A 22,647-nucleotide genomic window follows, 5' to 3' on the forward strand; every position below is an offset into this window, starting at 1 on the left:
GATTCTGGCCTACAAACACTCACCAATATCATTCTGGCCTACCAACACTCACCAATATCATTCTGGCCTTCCCACAATCACCAATATCATTCTTGCCTACCCACACTCACCAATACCATACTGGCCTTCCAACACTCACCAATACCATTCTGGCCTTCCCACCATCACCAATATCATTCTGGCCTACCCACAATCACCAATATCATTCTGGCCGACCAACATTCACCAATACCATTCTGGCCTTCCAACACACACCTATATCATTCTGGCCTTCCAACACTAACCAATATTATTCTGGCCTTCCAACACTCACCAATATCATTCTGGCCTACAAACAATTACCAATATCATTCTGGCCTTCCAACACTCACCAATATCATTCTGGCCTACCAACACTAACCAATATCATTCTAGCCTACCAACACTCACCAATATAATTCTGGCCTAGCAACATTCACCAACATTATTCTAGCCTTCCCACACGCACCAATATCATTCTGGCCTTCCAACACTCACCAATATCATTCAGGCCTTCCTACACTCACTAATATCATTCTGGCCTTCCAACACTCACCAATATTATTCTGACCTATCAACACTCACCAATATCATTCTGGCCTTCCAACACTCACTAATATCATTCTGGCCTTCCAACACTCACCAATATTATTCTGACCTACCAACACTCACCAATATCATTCTAGCCTTCCCACAATCACCAATATCATTCTGGCCTTCCAACACTCACCAATATCATTCTGGCCTACCAACACTCACCAATATCATTCTGGCCTACCAACACGCACCAATATCATTCTGGCCTACCAACACTCACCAATATCATTCTGGCCTACCAACACTCACCAATATCATTCTGGCCTACCAACACTCACCAATATCATTCTGGCCTTCCAACACTCACCAATATCATTCTGGCCTTCCAACACCCACCTATATCATTCTGGCCTACCAACACTCACCATATCATTTTAGCCTACAAACACTCGCCAATATCATTCTGGCCTTCCAACACTCACCAATTTCATTCTGGCCTACACACACTCACCAATATTATTCTGACCTATCAACACTTACCAATATCATTCTAGCCTTCCCACAATCACCAATATCATTCTGGCCTTCCAACACTCATCAATATCATTCTGGCCTACCAACACTCACCAATATCATTCGGGCCTACCAACACTCACCAATATCATTCTGGCCGACCAACACTCACCAATATCATTCTGGCCTACCAACACTCACCAATATCATTCTGGCCTACCAACACTCACCAATATCATTCTGGCCTTCCAACACTCACCAATATCATTCTGGCCTACCAACACTCACCAATATCATTCTGGCCTACAAACACTCACCAATATCACTCTGGCCTTCCAAAACCCACCTATATCATTCTGGCCTACCAACACTCACCATATCATTTTAGCCTACAAACACTCGCCAATATCATTCTGGCTTTCCAACACTCACCAATATCATTCTGGTCTACCAACACTCACCAATACCACTCTGGCCTTCCAACACTCACCTATATCATTCTGGCCTTCCAACACTCACCAATATCATTCTGGCCTTCCTACACTCACCAATATCATTCTGGCCTACCAACACTCACCAATATCATTCTGGCCTACCTACACTCACCAATATCATTCTGGCCTACCAACACTCACCAATATCATTCTGGCCTACCAACACTCACCTATATCATTCTGGCCTTCCAACACTAACCAATATCATTCTGGCTTTCCAACACTCACCAATATCATTCTGGCCTTCCAACACTCACCAATATCATTCTGGCCTACCAACACTCACCAATATCATTCTGGCCTTCCAACACTCACCAATATCATTCTGGCCTACCAACACTCACCTTTATCATTCTGGTCTTCCAACACTCACCAATATCATTTTAGCCTTCCAACACGCACCAATATCATTCTGGCCTTTCAACACTCACCAATATCATTCTGGCCTTCCAAACTCACCAATATCATTCTGGCCTACCAACACCCACCTATATCATTCTGGCCTTCCAAAACTCACCAATATCATTCTGGTCTACAAACACTTGCCAATATCTTTCTGGCCTTTCTAGACTCACAATATAATTCTGGCTTCTACATACGACTTGCACTGTTACACCATCTGTAGATCTGCTACTGCAATGGGACCAAACCGGTAGACTTCGCACTGCTACACCACTGTATTCTGCTAATGCATGAGGCCAATATGGCTTGCACTGTTACACACTGTATATTGCCTAATCCTAGGCCATATGACTTGTCACTGCTCCAACAATGTGGTCCGCTATGCATGAGGCCACAATATGACTAACTTGCACTGCTACAAAACTGTAATACTGCTAATGCATGAGGCCAATGTGCTTGCCTGTTACACACTGTAGCTTCTGCTAATGCATGGGCCAATATGGCTTGCAACTGTTACCCCACTGTAATCTGCTAATGCACATGTCTAAAGACAAACCTTTGATCACAAAATCGTTTAGCTGTTACAGTTTATGAGAAGGCTGTTTAATCTGAAAGGGCATTTGTTTCAAACTTTTTTTTTTTGCTTTTAACCTGTACTTCTAACTATTTTCCTGGCATTTAATTGTTTATATGCATGTCAAAATACATCGAAGAATGTTGATATCTTTTGAGCTTTGAAAGTGACTGTAATTTCATTTCATGATCAAAGTGTGTGACCAAACCTATTACTGTGATCTGCCTTTACTTATTAATGCCAATTCACCTGATGATTGTTTTTCTTTGTCAACATTTTTTTTATTTAATTGTTGCTAATGACCAGCGCTCTTTTGTAGCATGTGATATCTGGTCTGTTAACTGTATTCCCAGGGTATTGTGGGCCTTGTCACTGGTGTGATGTCGTGAGCTTCTCTGTAAGTGGACAGAGCTGGACGGATGGGGATATCTGTGGATGTGTTTGTCTGTTATACAAGAATATCGATGAGACCAGTTAGGTTCCAGTGCCAATCACCGGCCACTTGACAATACTTTGAACCATTATTACATTTTTCAAAGCTGATTTTCTGTTCAAATACTTTCTCATTGGTGCTAATGACCCAAACAGGGATTGTATGTGTGCTGATTGAGAGATTTACTGCGTGATTGGGGATTTGATTGGTCTGATGTGTGATTTGTCCCCGCTGTTTTCCGGGGATTCTAGGGAACGTTGACTTCGCCAGCCAGAAATCATCAAGTCTGTAATGATGGTTTTACTCCGGATGGTATTTTCTGAGCAACTTGAGTACCATTGATAAATGCTTGCACCATATTGAAAGCAAGTAATACCCAGATAATTGTTCTATCAAGACTTTGGGAAGAGACTGAATTATTTTTTGGATGATTAAACAAGTTTATTTAAACAACCATTTAAAATGATTTTAAAGAATGTTTTTTAAAGGTGTCATAGTATCAATAACAAACAGCTTTGATTCAGGTCTTTTAATACAGCTCTGTCTTCCAGTTTTGTGTGTATGGAGTCAGTAACTTTTGTCATGCAGAGAGGGATTTTAAAATATTGCAAATGGTACAATACTTATAGACGGACATGTGCGTGCAAGACCGCTGTCCTTCTCCTCAAAGGTCAAGGTCACACTTAGGGTTTATTCATAATGGAGATGCTGCATATATTATGCATATTAAGAATAGTAGGGTTGTGTCTAGGTGTCACCTCGTCATTTGTTGGGTAAATTCATTCATGTGTTCCAGGTGATGTGTTGTGCATGCAAGACCCAGGTCCTTGTCTAAAACTTTCAAGATTACAACGTGGTTATCTATCCCTCCGTTCGACCTGGCTTTTACCAATTGAAACCTGAATATTTTTATGACATACATTGGTTGTTCGGCAGGTGAGAGGGCGGTGTCACGAACCTATAAGTTTCCTGATGAATTTTTTTAGTAAGGTTGACCAAATAGTGACGCAAACTTGGTATATAGGAAGATTTATGGAGACCTTTAATGATACAGTTGGGGTTTGGGGCCCCTAGAAGTCAATATCAAGGTCAATGTTTACTAAAGCGTAATAAACTACGCTGTTGATACTTGAATAACTTTTAGTTCATCAGGTTGACATAGTTTTCGATACTTCAACTTGGTTATATAGGATTGAGTGTGTCTGTTTGTACAATTTATGCTGGTTACGTGGCATGCCGCATAAATGATAGTTTGCGCAAAGCATTAGCACTTGAAATGGTATTGCTTTGTGTTATCGGCTTATCACTAATAGAGCAGGTGAAGCGGGTAGGCTTTCGATCTCATCATCTTTTTAGCTCTCATGAAGGTGCCAAGTTGACCTTATTCTGACACCTGTCGGTCTAGTGTCTGTAATTTGGCCTCATTAACATTGTCTAGTTGTTGTCTACCAAGTTTTGTTCAAAATTTAAGCCTCCTCCCTGGGATTCCGTGTGAAGTGCCCCGTCATGGGAATCACTATAACTTTCTCCACAACCACTAATATTAAAGGGAAATTCTTATTAAATCTATTTTGTGCTGTGAGAGTGTGTTGGTGCGTAGGTCTCTTAGATTATTTTGGTGATCTGTTTCATCATATAGTGGTCCTCATATTTATTTCTATGTACGCTTAATGTTTGTGTTCCCCCCCAATATCTTGGCCGTTGTTGGGTTCAAAACTAGCTGCACGCCCTCGCTGGGTTACAAGTTTCCTTAAATCTGATAGTTACATGGTGAAAGTTTTCAGTATGAACTGAATTCAGTATTTATTGGAATTCATGGTTATTCCTATATAATGTATTGTAAAAATGGGCATTTTCCCCTCTGTCAACACTCTATTTTCTTATTTGTGAAAATTCAAGACTTTCACTTCATTAGTTAATGTTTATAGATTTTAGCTCTTGAAGTCAAGCGGCAGCAAAACCTGCTGTATTGTCCCTCCCTTGCTAACTTTGGGATAATACTTCTGGAAATATAGTCTATTTTTAAAACTAAGACTCATGACGTTTCAATCAACTTTCTAGAATCGAGTCTACTTGGTCGTCTCCGCATGCGTAAAATTATTTAGACTGGTACCTTGCAATTATCACCATGTTAAATAATAGTGAATTATTGGTGTCGGGTGATGGTATGTCGGGTGTAGGCCACGTGCTGAAGGGGTACTTCTTTTACTCGTGTTTCTGTTTGAACTCGTGTGAGTGTGACTTAAGCTTTGTACTTTCCATTTTATATCACTTAAAAATTTCGTCATATTTATTTCGTTGTTTAAGAGCACTTAATATTTGTTTATCAATGCATATTCAAACTTATTATTTACATATGCCCGTAAATTCTCACAGCTTATCTACTGCCACAGGGTGTATATAAATCGTTTTCACAGAAAGTATAATTTCTGAAACATAACGAACTCGTATGAACCCGGCTGACCAGTCAATACAAAAACAGAGAGAATAACTTTTTTTTAATTTCCTGAATTAAAACTCATTAGGCTTATTCGTTTTAAAGGGACGTTTTGTGGAAGTTTTACGACGCATCAAAACGGTTTATTGACGACAAATTTTTAAGTAAAGTTGAATAAGAAAGTTGATATCATTAACAAATCCTTTTTTTTCATAAACCAAACATTAATTTTTCTAAATATTTTGTTATTATAAGCACGTGGTATTTTTATATCTAATTTTTAAAAAAAATTAAAAAAAAAAATAAATATTTTTTTTTTTTTTTTTTTTTTTTTTTTTTTTTTTATAAAAATTTATTGAAATAATTTAGTTTTTTTGTTTAAAAAAAAAAATTTATTTTTTATTCCTGTAGGTTAAGAGATAATTTTTTTTTTTGTCAAAAAAAAAAAATTAAAAAAAGAAAATAAACAATATATGGGGGGGGGGGGGGGGAAAAATTTTTTTATATTATACACTTTTCCCCATTGACAATTGCAACATGTATCCTCTATAGACGCGCGGCCTACCAGGCTGCGTCTAATAACTGAATTTTAATGAATTGTTTTTTGAAGGAAAGCTTGTTGTGTATATTGGAGGTAGAAGTGCTTATCTATTTTTGTAAATCTGAAGTGTCTTGGTTCTTATTCATTTTTAATATGCATATTTTGAAGATGATGATTTGAACTTTATTGTATTTTTTTACTTTGATATTATTACCATTTTTACAATTTTGGAAACATAAAAATCAATATTGTTGTTAGATGAAATTTTTTTGAGTTTCCATAGATTATGTTAAAGAAAACTTGATTAAACTCGCATTTCTTGTTTAAGCTGCACAGCAAATGAAATTTCAATTACAGTGATGCCATCTTTAGAAACCATGTTGCTTTAATCAGTGTGCACGCAACTCTATCATTCTTGTCAGTGTGGCAGGCTCTGTATTAAATCCTGTCAGTGTGGCCAGGCATCTGTTTAAATTCCTGTCAGTGTGGCAAAGGGGGGGCAAATGACTGAAAAAAGTCTACTTTCAGTGTGAGCATTTGAATTGAAATCCTGTCAGTGTGCACACATCTGTAATTAATCCTGTCAAGTGTGGCACACATCTGTATTACCTCCTGTCATGTGTGCAGGCAGCTGAACAAAGTCTTGTCAGTGGTGCAGACATCTGTATTAAATCCCTGGTCCGTGTGAAGCAACTGAACGAAGTCTTGTCCGTGTGCAGACAATTTGAATTTGAATAAATGGCTAAAGGCCAGAAGAGCTATGGGATTGGCGCAGTGTCTGTCATTCATGTGTCTGTCTGTACGCAATTGCTTGGTGAACATAAAATTAGGCCCTTGGGTCAAAACTGAGTCCACACCCTGAGGTTCAAAGTTTTCCTTTTGGACTTTATACTGAAATCTTTGAAAATTTCTTGGTCCGAAACCACTAGAACTGTAAAAGTCATTTGTAATAATCTTTGACTAAAGCTTTTATTTGTAAAAAAAGCAATAGCTGCACATGTATTTTTAGCCACATCACCTGTTACCAATGAAGTACTGACTTCCTTTTATTTTCCTACATAATCTTATCCCTGTTCTGCAGATTTTGAGAATGGTTTAATTTGTAGGGACTATTATGTAATGATTAGGAGTACTTCAGGATTTCATTTATCTTAAATATTGTAAGACTGTATTGACATATCGTTAATGTTAACATCTGATAATTGAGGAGAATGTTATTGATGGTGTTTATTATGAATACAAACATAGATTTGCTGAGTAAATGGTTTCATCATACAGATACTGGTAATTGAATCTTAAATATTTTATGTGCTGGTGAAAATGCGATTAAGTTCTCGTGAATAAGAGTAAACATAATTTTCTTAAATGTTTTAAGTTTCTAAGTAAGGGTGGTAATATTTCGTGATTTAAAAAAAATGGGAAAAAAAAATTGGGGGCAAAAAAACAAGGGAGTTTTTTATATCAGGTTTCACTACTTTTAGGCAACAATGGAATAATCATAATCAATATTAATGTAGTTTCTGCAAATACAATGTACAGGAACAATACTTTAATATTAATATAAAATATTAATAAGAATCAAAAAATAATAGGTCAATAATAATAATAATAATAATAATAATAATAATAATAATAATAATAAAAATATAATAATAATAATAATAGTTGTAATAATTTATAACAATAATAAAAGTAATACTGGACACGTAATGATAAAGTAATACTGATAATGATAATAGTAAAGGAATAACTATTTATAAGTATTGGTACATATCATTGTAATAGTGATGACAAAGTATAGACTGGCTATTTTATATAATATCATAATTTTATTTTGTAAAAAACACTTTGCTTTTCTTATAACATGTTTTTAGTGTCATATTTTTTTTCGTTTTCTGGATCATTCTATTCTTTAATAGTGTGTTTTTCATTTCATTACATGAGTTGTATATTGTACTTGTATATATTGTCTGCTTTGGAGCAATCTTAGTCCATTAAGATATTACTCCAGGTCCTCTACTAACTTAAAGAAAAAAAAATACAAACTATTGGCTGACACATTATCCAACACAGATTTGACGACAGGAAGTGTGTATAGGCATAGAGTGGCTGTAGGTTGAACTGAAAGCACACTGCGATATTGATATTCTTTTCTGAATAAGCTAGTTTTTGCCTATCTGCAATTCATTGGCTGGAAATTTAGGTGATTCTACAGAGATATACAGATATCATTGTACAATATATATTTTCTCACATGTGTAAAACTGATTGGTATTTTACTGAGATCTTGGTGTGAATATGGGTTGAAATTAGCAGACATATTCGACAACGGAAGATCATTACAAACAGCCCACACCTCTCTGGCTGCAGACTCTCGTAACTTTCTTCTGCTGTTTGATATTCACAGATTTTTGTGGCATGGTGTATTTAAGTAAATATTCATTAAACCACTTCCTGAACTTAAATGTGGCTATAGAATCTAATGGTTACATACAATTACCATGTAAATTAGATGACATCAAGTACAGTATACGGCTTCTGAAATGGGACGATTAAGATATTTATAACTTCTGCAAAAGGCTTTTGTTAAGTTGGTTTACGCACACATGACTTTTATTGCGCCGTGCTACGTTTGTACACAGCAACACATGGACCTGTAACGCTGGCTACCGTGAGCAACACATGACCTGTACGCTGGCTACGTGTAGCAACACATGACCTGTACCTGGCTACGTGTAAAGCCAACACATGACCTGTACGCTGCTACGTGGTAGCAACACATGACGCTGTACGCTGCGTGCTACGTGTAGATACACATGACCTGTACGCTGGCTACGTGTAGCAACACATGGCCCTGTACGCTGTCTACGTGTAGCACACACATCCTGTACCGCTGGCTATGATGTTAGCAACACATGGCCTGTATGCCGTGCTACGTGTAGCACACACATGGCCTGTATGGGCGTGCTACTGTAGCAACACAGGGCCTGTATGCGTGCTTAAGTGTAGCAACACATGGCCTGTATGCGTGCTACGTGTATGCACACATGTCTGTATGCGGCTACGTGTAGCAAACCACATGGTCTGTATGCGTGGCTACGTGTAGCAACACATGGCCTGTTATGACGTGCTACGTGTAGCAACCATGGCTGTATGCGTGCTAAGTGTAGGCAACAGCATTGGCCTGTAACTACACATGTCATGGCCTGTACACATGTTACGCTTTAAAGACACACGACTTTAGTCGCATGTTTTTGTGTTTACAGACATGACTTTTCACATTTCAGATGTAACTCACATGCTTTAACACATGCTGCGTGTAACACAACACTCGATTGCGTACACTATGATATCTTAATAAACACATATTTTGTACACAGATTTCATGTTTTAGTATGACATTCGCTGTTTAAGGCCACATCATGTTAAACAATTTAACGTTGTAACCTACATGTCTTTTAAGAGTTGCCTGGAGCGTCTGCGTGAGAGCCGCGGGAAGCTACAAGACCGTCTTCGTAGCTTGCCATCCATGTAAGGACAACGATATTTTCATCGCATATCAATGCGCCAGGAGTGGGAATTGCATGCGACGTGAACTGCAGACACACAACTTCGACATAGAGGTACATATAATATTATTAAAATATCATTTTCCCTTAAATATCTAATTGGTAGTCAACCCGTGGTAGTAGGCATCTTGTGTCATAAACTCTTGTGCGGTATAAATACCCTCACTGTTTAACTTTTTTTTCAGGCAAAGATAAAGTTGAGAATTTGTGTGATAGCGCTAATTCAATGTCCGTTGTTGCCATGCAAAAAGGGTTAACATTACTCATAATCAAAACAATTCAGGATAGGCAAATGAAAAAGGATACCCATATTTTTGATAGACCCTACCCCACGTATATTCAAAGCCCATAACTCTGTCAAGTGATGCCTTTCCTGTTTGATTGATACACCCGTCAGGCATTGTGTTCGCTCCATTGCGCTCGACTGTTTAAATAGTGTTTTAAAAGTAATTTCTTCTCAGTCTTTTCATCTTCGAGGTTGCTGTAATCGGTACCTTAAGTTTCCTTTCCCTAAAGTGTCTTATAGTATGGAGAATTTTTTTGTCAGTAGTCTGCTTTTCTTCAAATTACTTTTTTTCTCTAATCTAATACAGATCATCCTAGAGGGAGGTTGGACAAGCTATAGCTGTGATATTGATTGTAAAGTAATGTATATGATTTAGTTTCAGACGTTTTTAGCCCCAGTTTTCCTTTGATTTTCTATCATAGGTGGTTCTTTAATTGTTACTGTTAATTGCATTCATTTTCTGCCTGTTATATGTGTGAATCTGCATACTCTGCCTGGTACAAGATATTATTGTACAAACTAGGATTCAGGCCTCCATTGCCATAGGTATAACATTCTGAATAATTTGTGAGAACAGTGCAATTTTTTTTGCATATAAATGTTCTGGGGTATTTTCTCAAGCCTGGTAGCAATAAAAAGTTATAAGATAACATCAGTGTTTTATTATTACACTTAAATTTGATTCACATGCTCCAGATCCGCAGTTCTAGGAATGGAATTGGTTTCCCATTAATTATTTCTTATACTATTTCTATTGATGTTCACAACTGTTTGTCATGCAAAAGTTTTACTCTTTATGGACTACATTCTATACAGGGATTCAAGTGACCCGAGAGGAATAGATTTGTCTGTTTAATGGAGCAAAAAATCTTTGTCATGAAGACATATAGTTGTTAAAGCATATGTGACAGGCTAGTGCACCTCTTGGCCATAAAACTGTTGACCTGGAAGATATCATTGCTTTGAAAGCTAGAATATTTCTCCCACCTCATATCAGTAAGATCCAAAATTTTTTGTCATGCTGGAAATTCTTATCTTGCAATGGGAAACTGGGTATAACATTGTTTCTGCAAAACACCCTACACTCATTTGGGATGAAAACCTATCTTACCTCTTCAGCCATGGCAGATACTTATAATCCACACCAGAAATACAAGTATTCGCTTGAACTTGGGAAACTGTCCTGTGGCGAACTTCAGTTTTACATTCAGAGGCTAAAACAGCGGCATTCGGCATTCGCAGCTTCTGTAATGGTTTGTAATACCGATGGGCTTATTACGTTATTTATTGAATTGTACTCATTCCTTGATAAAAATTCTTGTTGCCATGTTTTAATTCCTATGACGAAAGCTGCGTCACCGTGATAGACTTGTAAGGCGCTAATAAGTTTAATTACAACCATAGACACGTTTACGCGCCATTTGTATTGGCTAATTAAAGTTACTTTCTTAGAACATAATAGGTTTTCTAGACTAGACTTTCACATGCAATAACCCACCTCTCTGTCCTGACCATGATCCTGGGCCTTAGAATGCCTCATTGATTTGCTGGTGTAAGTTTGTACTATATTAGGTCCTAACAATTGCTCCTATTGTGCGGGGATCCACACCCAGGATTCTATTCTCATACTGAGACACCAGCTGTCAATCCTTGGCCATTTGATTTTGTTTTTTATACCATTTTGGAAATGGCTGCTGTAGGGTTTTATTCAATGAGAGGCACACTTTGGATATTGATATTTGGACATTTGACTCAAGTTGATTTTTCTAGGAGTATGATATATAAATATATAACCCTCTGAATATACAGTACCTTTCAGAGCACTGTTTTTTTTCTTCTTCAGATTTTTTGCTGTTCAAGGCATTTATATTAACTTAAAGTATGCAATACAATTTTCAGATTGGTTTGATTATTATCATCTTAGTTGTAATCTTTTGTGTACCCATTTCAACCAATAACAAATGATAGCTAAGAAGCTAATTTCAAAGGGCAATGTTTGATCATGCATAAATTAAATATAGTATATTAAGCTGGCAGTTTAGATCAATTTTACAGCTTTTCTTCTCGTTTTGTTCTGGCTTCAGACTATGAAAAATACCGCATTGTATGTGAAGGTGGTCATTCATGGTGATTTCTTTTTATGATTCTATTTAACAACAATTGTCATATTTTCACAAACAAATATGCTGCAGAGTTTCACCTGTGACCTTATGGAAATTGCAGTAAATCTCGATGGCTTTTGTGACAGAACCATTTATCATTATCTCGGACCTTGTCTCCCCTATTGAGTACATACCATCTCAACACCAATGACCAATCAAGTGTCGCTGTCATTGTCCACTTTATTGTACAAAAATTCTTAAATGGAAATTTAAAACTTGTTTAAGATAATATATTGGCTTGTCTTTAAAGCTATTGCGTGAACCTTCTTGCAATGAGGTTAGAATAACTGGAACACATCACATTATATTAAGGGCCTTCCCCTAGGGTATGAAACTAACAGCCGGAATTGCTGTTTCATCACATGTTTAAGGCGCTGCGCCATATAGTATATACACTTAAACTATGAATAAAAAATGGCCAGCGTACAACTACAGTGTACGAATTTCGGATTTGGAATCCCCTCGCCAGTCGGGGCTACCTATAGGAAATTTTAATAAGCCTGGCACCAATTTCACGTCCCCAAACTTAACCCAATAGCCAATTTTGCACAAAACATGCATTATTCAACAATAATCATTTTATACATGAAATCGTATGAAATTGTAAGATGCTCACTGTTTAATATCAGTTAGCAATTAGGCATTAAAGTAATACCACACTCTTGCGTTTAATTAGAATGTTTCTTAAAAAATCATTTAAAAAAAAGCAGTAGCCTCAGTCAGGCTAGTAATTTGCGAAAAATTGGTAGCCAAGCTGAATTTTGGTAGCACGATGGGCGTAGGATCGGAATACCTGCCGGGTATGTTCAAACATTGCAATACACCAATTTGTAGAGGCAGACATTAACCAATGTAATTTGGTTTACTGTACCTGATAATGATAAAGGCTGTTGTTGTTACAGAGTGGTGCTTGGACTGGAGGGACAGGATATCAACCAGGTGCTGGACATGTTTTTTGAAGGACATCCAAAGCTAGACTCTCCGACACGAAGGTGTGACACATGCCCATACATGTTGACATTACGCATCTCAGGATGTAAATGAGTGGACATACATGTACATATATGGATATCAAATGTAAAATGAGTGACCATACATGTTACATATAGGCATCTCGGTTAAAAATGAGTGACCATACATGTTACATATAGGCCATCTCAGGTGTAAATGAGTGCCCATACATGTTTACATATAGGCATCTCAGGTGTAAATGCGTGCCCATACATGTTTACATATAGGCATCTCAGGTGTAAAATGAGTGCCCATACATTTTACATATATGGCTCTCAGTGTCAAATGAATGCCCATACATGGTTACATATATGGATCTCAAGTGTAAAACTGAGTGCCCCATACCATTTCCTATAGGCATCTCAGGTGTAAAATGAGTGCCCATACATTTTACTATAGGCATCTCAGGTGTAAAATGAGTGCCCATACGTGTGTACATATAGGCATCTCATGTGTAAATGAGTGCCCATTCATGTTACATATAGGCATCTCGGTGTAAATGAGAGCCCATAACATGTTACATATAGGTCATCTCAGGTGGTAAAATGAGAGCCCATACATGTTACCTAATGGATCTCCAGGTGAAAATGAGTGACCATACATGTTACATAAGCATCTCAGGTGTAAAATGAGTGCACATCCTGTTACAATATAGGCATCTCAGGTGTAAAATTGCATGTGGGTGACCAATAACATTTACATATAGGCATCTCAGGTGTAAAATGAGAGCCCATACATGTACATATAGGCAGCTCAGGTGGTAAAATGACATGACCATACATGTTTACATATAGCATCTCAGTGTCAAATGAGTGGCCATTCATGTTACATATAAGGCCTCTCAGGTGGTAAAATGCAGTGAACATCACATGTTACATATAGGCATCTCAGGTGTAAAATGAGAGCCCATCTCGTGTCGACATAATAGCATGGGGGATGATAAAATTCCGGATTAATGCCGAATTTCCGGATTTAGGCCTCACGATCGATTTTGACGATTAATGTAAATCGTTGAGTTTTTTTCTAGTGGGGGGGGGGGGGGTACAGGGAGCCGATTCGAGCTCAGTTCGAACATCATATGGGTACGAAAGGTGGAGTTTCCGGAAGTGTAAGCCGGAAATTAACGACCTATTACGTCTTGGGCAATCGAGTGCTATATGATTGGTTAAGATAGCATCCGGTGATTACGGAATTCGATGGGACAAGAAGACAGTATCCGGATGTTCGTAATCCGGTATGACAGACGACGAAGACCGAATAAAGGGTATTGGAAACATTGAAAAAAACGCCACCACCACTTCTAAAAACATCGATTCATCGATTTTAAGGGTTATTTTGCCATTTATTTTAAGAAAAATTCCCGCGAGAACGTTTCTTTTTGAGGTTAATAGAAATTGATCAAACTGTAGAATGAATTTTGCGCATGTAGCATTATTTCGCACATCCCGATTCGGATTGTGTCATAAATTACTCGATTTTTATTTACAAATTTTATTTGGCCGGATTGAAGTTTAAGCTGTAAACCGTTTTTTTTATTATTCTCATAATGTTTGAAGCATGTTTACCCGTAATGGGGAGGTTCAATGCAAATTGTTTGGTTCCAAATTTAAAAAAAAAAAAAATGAGACTGGAATATTTTGTATTAGTAATATATATTACTTTGAGCAGTCCAATTTTTAATATCTATTTGAGACAGTTCAACAAACACTTCTCGCGTGACCCAGTTTGAGTGAGATTTAAATTCTTTGTTGTAATTTGTATTTCCAGGTATGTTTAACCTGTAATGGTTCCAAAGTCAGGGATGAACAGACGACCTCAGCCCAGTGCATCCCTGTTGTTCCTGGTAATTGACTGACAATTCAATCCAAGGCCATGATATACTTGGATTTATCTGAACATGCTTCCCTGGCACCACAAGTAGTGTGTCTTACACTTAAGACAATTGCCCAGTATACAAAAGCTCTCAGCGAATTAAAAGTCAAAGGTGTACACGCATCATACCAAGATGACTTACAGAGTGGCTACAGCCATTTCATGATGAACATGTGGAGGCAGTTTAATGGGATCTCGGTTTGTTTTCACCTAAGACCAGTCAACAAAACACTGAGAAAACTGTTTGGCCGCTATTTTTCTGGCATAGAATAAGACAATGTTGTTGAGCCCTTTGGCACTCCTTAAGAAAAAATCACAAGGGCGAATCAATTTACATATAGAATTTGAAAGCCTGTTTGAGAGCTTGAATCTGGCTTGGGGACCAAATAACGTCAAAAGTCCACCATGTCTACAACGGCTTAAGCTTCCAAGCATTTAAGTCCCGTTTTGGATATTACTTGTAATAATATATATAATAATTAATAACATTATATTCTCATCAAAATGCGTGCAAAAATGGAATAAATACTCTTATATACATATAAATTGAATAATAACCTTTTACAATAAACATTTGCAAGCATGATACTTGATATGTTGTTCATTATTATAAATCAACATCCCACAGTGTAACTGTTCATACACAGGCATTTGATCATAGCCAGTGAGTTTTATTGGAAGTGACCACTGAACAAAAATGTCAGGTACATGTCTAATGCCGGAGACTTCGGGTAAAAAAAAGAGTAAATTTAACTTTTGTTTAAGACAACTGTGTTGAAACTTCACTGCTATAGATTCCTATAATTGTTCTGATTGTGGATGTCTCCTAGTTTAACATAATTTTATTCTACCAAAAACCGAAAATGTAACTCCTTGACACACGATTCTAAGGCAAAAAAGGGTAAAATTATAATCCCTGAAATGACGGAATCTTCGTGGGGCTTTGCCCCCCATGTCCCCCCAACCATGGCTTTGGCACCTGACCCCATACCATCTGGGGGCTTGAGCAGCCCCTGAACCCCACGCAGACATTTTCAGGATTGGCAACTTGGCTCTGTTATCATCCCTGATCTAGGCACCTCAGGTGGGTTTAAGATATGAGAGCCCTTCATGTTCATATAGGCATCTCAGTGTGTAAATAAGTGCCCATACATGTTACAATATAGGCATCTCAGGTGTAAAATGAGTAGCCCCAGTACATGTTACATACTAGGCATCTCAGGTGAAAAATGACGTGCCCATACTATTCATTATAGATATCAAAGTGTAAAAATGATGAACCATAATGTTACATATAGGGCATCTTCAGGTGTAAAATGCAGTGCCATACACATGTTCTATATGGGCTCTCTGTGTAAAATGACGTGCCCATACATGTTACATATAGGCATCATCAGGTGTCAGAAATGAGTGCCCATACATGTTTACATATAGGCGATCTCAGGTGTAAATAAACATGAGGGTGCCCATACATGTTAAACATATATTTGCCATCTCAGTGTGAAAAGAGAGCCCATACAAGTTACATATAGCATCTCAGGTGTAGGGAATTGACCATATACATGTTACATATAGGCCATCTCAGGTGTTAAAAATGAGTGCCAATGTTCATTGCATCTATGTAAATGGTATCCTGTAATTAGGCCATTCAGGTGTAAAATGAATAGCCCTACATGTTTACATTATAGGCATCTCAGGTGTAAAATGAAGTCGCCCCATCACTGTTTACATATAGGCATCTCAGGTGTAAAATGAGTGCCCATACATGGTTTAATCCGATAGGAATTCAGGTGTAAAAATGAGTGAGCCCATTACATGTTACATATAGGCAATCTCAGGTGTAAAGGATGAGTGCCCATACAATGTGAACATATAGAGCATTCTCAGGTGTAAAAATGAGCTGCCTCAACATGTTACTTATAGGTCATCTCAAGTGTAAAATGAGCCCGCATACATGTACATATATTGATATCACAATGTAAATGAGTGGACCAAACATGTTTACATTAATTATATGGATCTCAAGTGTTAAAAATGAGTGCCCATACATGTTACATATAGGCATCTCAGGTGTAAACTGAGTGCCCATACAAGCTACATATATTGATATCAAATGTAAAATGAGTGACACATAAATACATCTAATGGATGCATACACATGTACTATATAAGGATCTTCCGTGTAAAATGAGTCGCCGCATACATTTACAATAGGTATAGGAAATACCCTCATGTTAAACTCCTAGGATTGGTAAAATGCAGTGCCCAATACATGTTACATATAGGCATCTGCAGGATGTAAATGAAGCGCCATTACATTTTACATATAGGCATCTCAGGTGTAAAATGAGAGCCCATACAGGTTACATATAGGCATCTCAGGTGTAAAATGAGAGCCCATACATGTTTACATATAGGCATCTCAGTGTAAACTGAGTGCCATAATGTACTATAGCATCTCAGGTGTAAAATGAGTCCCATACATGGTTACATATGGCTCTCAGTGTAAAATGAGTGCCCATACATGTTACATATAGCATCTCAGGTGTAAATGAGAGCCCATACATGTTACATATATTGATATCAATGTAAATGAAGTGACCATAACATGTTTACATAATTATATGGATCTCAAGTGTAAAATGAGTGCCATTCATGTTACATATAGGCATCTCAGGTTAAAATGAGTGCCACATACTGTTCCATATATTGATATCAAAATGTAATGAGTGACCATACATGTTACATATATGGATCTCAGGTGTAAAATGAGTGCCCATACATGTTTACATATATGATCTCAAGTGTAAAATGAAGTGCCATACTATTACAATATGGAGCATCTCAGGTGTAAATGAGAGCCCATACATGTTACATATAGGCATCTCAGGTTAAAATGAGTGCCCATCAGTTTACATATGGCATCTCAGGTGTAAAATGAGTGACCATACATGTTACATATAGCATCTCAGGTGTAAATGAGAGTGACCATAATGTTACCTATATGCTATCTCAGGTGTAATAAATGAGTGACCCATACATGTTACTATAGTCATCTCAGGTGTAAATGAGAGCCCATACATGTTAACATATAGGCATCTCAGTGTAAAATAGAGAGCCCTTACATGTTACAATATAGGCATCTCAGGTGTAAATGAGAGCGCCCATACATGTTTACATATAGGCATCTCAGTGTAAAATGAAGCCTTACATGTTACATATGGCATCTCAGGTTGTAAAATGAGTGCCCATACATGTTACATATAGGCATCTCAGTTGTAAAATGATGTGCCCATACATGTTACTTATAGGCATCTCAGTGTAAATGATGTGCCCATACATGTTACATATAGGATTCCATGTAAAATGAGTGCCATCACATGTTACATAAATTATATGGCATCGTCATAGTGTAAAAGGAGTGCCCTACATGTTACATATAGGCATCTACAGGTATAAAATGAGTGCCCATAACTGTACATTATTGATTCAAATGTAAAAATGAGTGAACCATACATGTTAACATTATGATCTCAGGTGTAAAATGAGTGCCCATACATGTTACATTATGGATCTCAGGTGTAAAATGAGCTGCCCATACATGTTTTTACATATAGCATCTCAGGTGTAAATGAGTGCCCTACATTTTACCATATATTGGATCTATCAGTGTAAACTGGAGTGCCATACAGTTTACATATATGGCATCTCAGGTGTAAAATGTAGTGCCCATACATGTTACATATGGCATCTCAGGTTAAAATGAAGTGCCCATACAAAATGTACATATGGCATCATCAGGTGTAAATGAATGAGCCCATACATGTTTAATAATAGGCATCTCATTGTAAAATGAGTGCCATAACATGTTACATATATGCATCTCAGTGGTAAAACTGAGTGCCCATACATGTTACATATAGGCATCTCAGGTGTAAAATGAGTGACCATACAATGTTACATATAGGCATCTCAGGTGTAAAATGAGGCCCATACATGTTACATATAGGCATCTCAGGTGTAAAATGAGAGCCCTTACATGTTCATATAGGCATCTCAGTGTAAATAAGTGCCCATACATGTTACATTATAGCACTCAAGGTGTAAAATGAGGCCCATCCATGTTACTATAGGCATCTCGGTGTAAAATGAGTGCCCATACAATGTTTACCATATGGACATCTCAGGTGTAAAATGATGTGACCATACCATGTTACATTATAGGATCTCAGGTAAAATGAGTGCCCATTACATGTTACATATAGGCATCTCAGGTGTAAAATGAGTCTCCCATACATTTACATATAGTGATATCAAATGTAAAATGAGTGACCATACATGTTTACATATAGGCCTCGGTGGCATGTGTAAAATGATTGCCCATACATGTTACTATATGTCATCAAATGTAAATGAGTTGACCATACATGTTTACATATATGATTCGCGGTTGTAAATGAGTGCCCTCACTGTTACATAATATAGATCTTCAGAGTGTAAAATGAGTGCCCATACATGTTACATATAGGCATCTCAGGTTTAAATGAGGAGGGCCCATACATGTTACATATAGGCATCAGGTGTAAAATGAGTGCCCATCCATGTTAATATAGATCTCAGTGTAAAATGAAAGCCCATACATGTTACATATAGGCATCTCAGGTGTAAAATGTTGCCCATACATGTTACATATAGCATCTCATGAAAATAGTGCCACATGTTAAATATAGGATCTCAGGTGTTAAACATGAGGAGCTTTACATGTTACATAGTAGCTATCTCGGTGTAAATGAGTTCCATACATGTTAACATATAGGCATCTCAAGTGTAAATGAAGTGCCATACATGTTACTTATTAGGCATCTCAGTGTAAAATGGTGCCAACATGTTACACTATATGATATCAAATGTAAAAAAATGATGACATACATTTACATAATTATATGGGATCTCAAGTGTAAAATGAGTGCCCATACATGTTTTACATATAGGCATCTCAGGTGTAAAATGAGTTCCCATACATTTCATGTAATCATGTAAAATGATGCCCATACATGTTACATATATGGCATCTCAGGTGTAAAATGATGCCCATACATAGTTACATATGCATCTCAGTGTAAAATGAGTCCCTACATTTTTTTTACATATAGGCATCTCAGGTGTAAATGAGGCCCATACCATGTTACATATAGGCATCTCAGGTGTAAAATGAGAGCCCCATACATGTTACATTAGGCATCTCAGTGTAAAATGAGTGCCCATAAATGTTACTATAGGCATCTCAGGTGTAAAATGAGGACCACTACATGTTACATATAGGCATCATCAGTGTAAAATGAGAGCCCATACATGTTACATATAGGCATCTCAGGTGTAAAATGAGGCCCACATGTTTATATAGGCATCTAGTGTTAAATAGTGGCCCTACATGTTACATAGTAGAATCTCAGGTGTAAAATGAGAGCCCATACATGTTACATATAGGCATCTCAGGTGTAAAATGAGTGCCCATACATGTTTACATATAGGCATCTCAGGTGTAAAATGAGTGACCATACATGTTACATATATGGCATCTCAGGTGTAAAATGAGTGCCCATACATGTTACTATAGGCATCTCAGGTGTAAAATGAGTGCCCATACATGTTTACATATAGGCATCTCAGTGTAAAATGAAGTGCCCATACATGTTACATATATATATCAAATTAAATGATGACCATACATGTTACTATAGGATCTCAGTGTAAAATGATGCCCATACATGTTACATATAGGCATCTCAGTGTAAAATGAGTGCCCATAATGTTACATATATTGAGTTCATGTAAAATGAGGACCTACATGTTACATATATGATCTAGGTTTAATGAGTGCCATACAGGTTAATATATAGATTCAATGTAAAATGAGTGCCCATCATGTTACATATAGGCATCTCAGGTGTAAATGAGAACAATGACAAATTTAGCATATAGGCATCTCAGGTTGTAAAATGAGTGCCATCATGTACATATAGGATCTCAGGTGTAAAAATGAGTAAGCCCATCATGTACAATAGGCATCTCAGTGTAAAATGAGATGCCATTACAGTTCATATAGCAATCTCAGGTGTAAATGATGCCCATACTGTTCATATAGGCATCTCAGGTGTAAAATGAGTGCCCCCTAACATGTTACATATAGGCATCTCAGGTGTAAAATGGTGCCCATACATGTTACAGTATAGGATCTCAGGTGTAAAATGAGGCCTTACATGTTACATATAGGCATCTCAGTGTAAAATGATTGCCCATACATGTTACATATAGGCATCTCAGTGTAAAATGAGTGCCCATACATGTTACATTATAGGCATACTCAAGTGTAAAATGAGAGACCTATACATGTTTACATAAGCATCATCATGTATAAATAGTGACCATACATGTTACATATAGGCATCTCAAGTGTAAAATGAGTGCCCATACATGTTACTATAGGCATCTCAGGTGTAAATAGTGCCATACATGTTCATATGATACTCATGTAAAATGAGTGACCAATACATGTTACATAATGGGATCTCAGTGTAAAATGAGTGCCCATACATGTTACATATGGATCTCAAGTGTAAAAGAGTGCCCATACATGTTACTATATCATCTCATGTAAAATGAGTGCCCATACATTTACAGTATAGGCATTCAAGTGTAAAATGACGTCCAATACATGTTACTATATAGGCATTCAATGTGTAAAGATGAGTGAGCCATACATGTTACATATAGGATCTCAAGTGAAAAATGAGTGACCATGCATGTTTACATATAGGCATCGTCAAAGTGTAAAATTTTAGGCCCATAATGTTTACCTATAAGATATCAAATGTTAAAAGAGTGACCATACATGTTAATATAAGGCATTCTCAAGGTGTAATAAGTGAAGTGCCCTAATGTTACATATAGGCATATCAGTGTAAAAATGAACGTCGCATACATGTTACAAATATAGGACATCCAGGTGAAAATGAGTGCCTACATGTTACATTATAGGCATCTCAAGGTGGAAATGAGTGCCCATACATGTTACAGTATATTGATATCAAATGTAGAATGAGTGACCCATACATGTTACATAATGACTGTTATTGCATACTGTTACATAGGATTCAGTGTAAAATGAGTGCCCACTACATGTTTATAGCATTAGGTTATGAGACTATGTACTATGCACAGTTGTTAAAATGAGTGGCCCATTACATGTACATATAGCATGCTCAGGTGTAAATGAAAGATCCCATACACGTTTATAGCGCATCTCAGGTGTAAATGAGTAGCCCATACATGTTACATATAGCATCTCCGGTTAAATGAGTGCCATACATGTTGACATATAGCATCTCAGGTGTAAAATGAGTGCCATAACATTTACAATATAGTGCATCTCAGGTGTAAAAATGATTGCCCCACATGTTAATATAGGCATCTCAGGTGTAAAATGAGATGCTTACATGTTACATATAGCATCTCTAAGGGGTAAAATTGAGTGCCCATAGGACATGTTACATATAGGTTTATATCAGTATGATAATGAGAGTGACCCATGACATGTTTAAATTATATGGCATCCCAGTGTAAAATGAGTGCCCATCATTGTTACGATATAGGCATCTCAGGTGTAAAATGAGTGCCCATACATGTTACTATAGATCTTAATATGCCCATACATCTTTGTATAAATGTAATGAGTGTACCAGACAGTTACATATATATGGATCTCAGGTTGTAAAATGATGCCCATAGCATGTTACAT

The 22,647-nt window shown here is 37.1% G+C and overlaps 1 protein-coding gene across 1 annotated transcript in view; it reads left to right on the top strand.

Annotated features, from left to right (window-relative positions):
- The first annotated feature begins 12,738 nt into the window (after window positions 1–12,738).
- Window positions 12,739–22,647, top strand: part of LOC128231093 (RPA-interacting protein A-like) — a 23,705-nt gene continuing 13,796 nt past the window's right edge. Inside the window, exons 1-2 of the mRNA XM_052943514.1 lie at window positions 12,739–12,744; window positions 12,943–12,958. Of these exons, the coding sequence (XP_052799474.1) occupies window positions 12,739–12,744; window positions 12,943–12,958 (22 nt within the window). The remainder of the gene's footprint in view (window positions 12,745–12,942; window positions 12,959–22,647) is intronic.

Source organism: Mya arenaria, chromosome 4 (genome assembly GCF_026914265.1).
Source record: "Mya arenaria isolate MELC-2E11 chromosome 4, ASM2691426v1".
NCBI lineage: Eukaryota > Metazoa > Mollusca > Bivalvia > Myida > Myidae > Mya > Mya arenaria.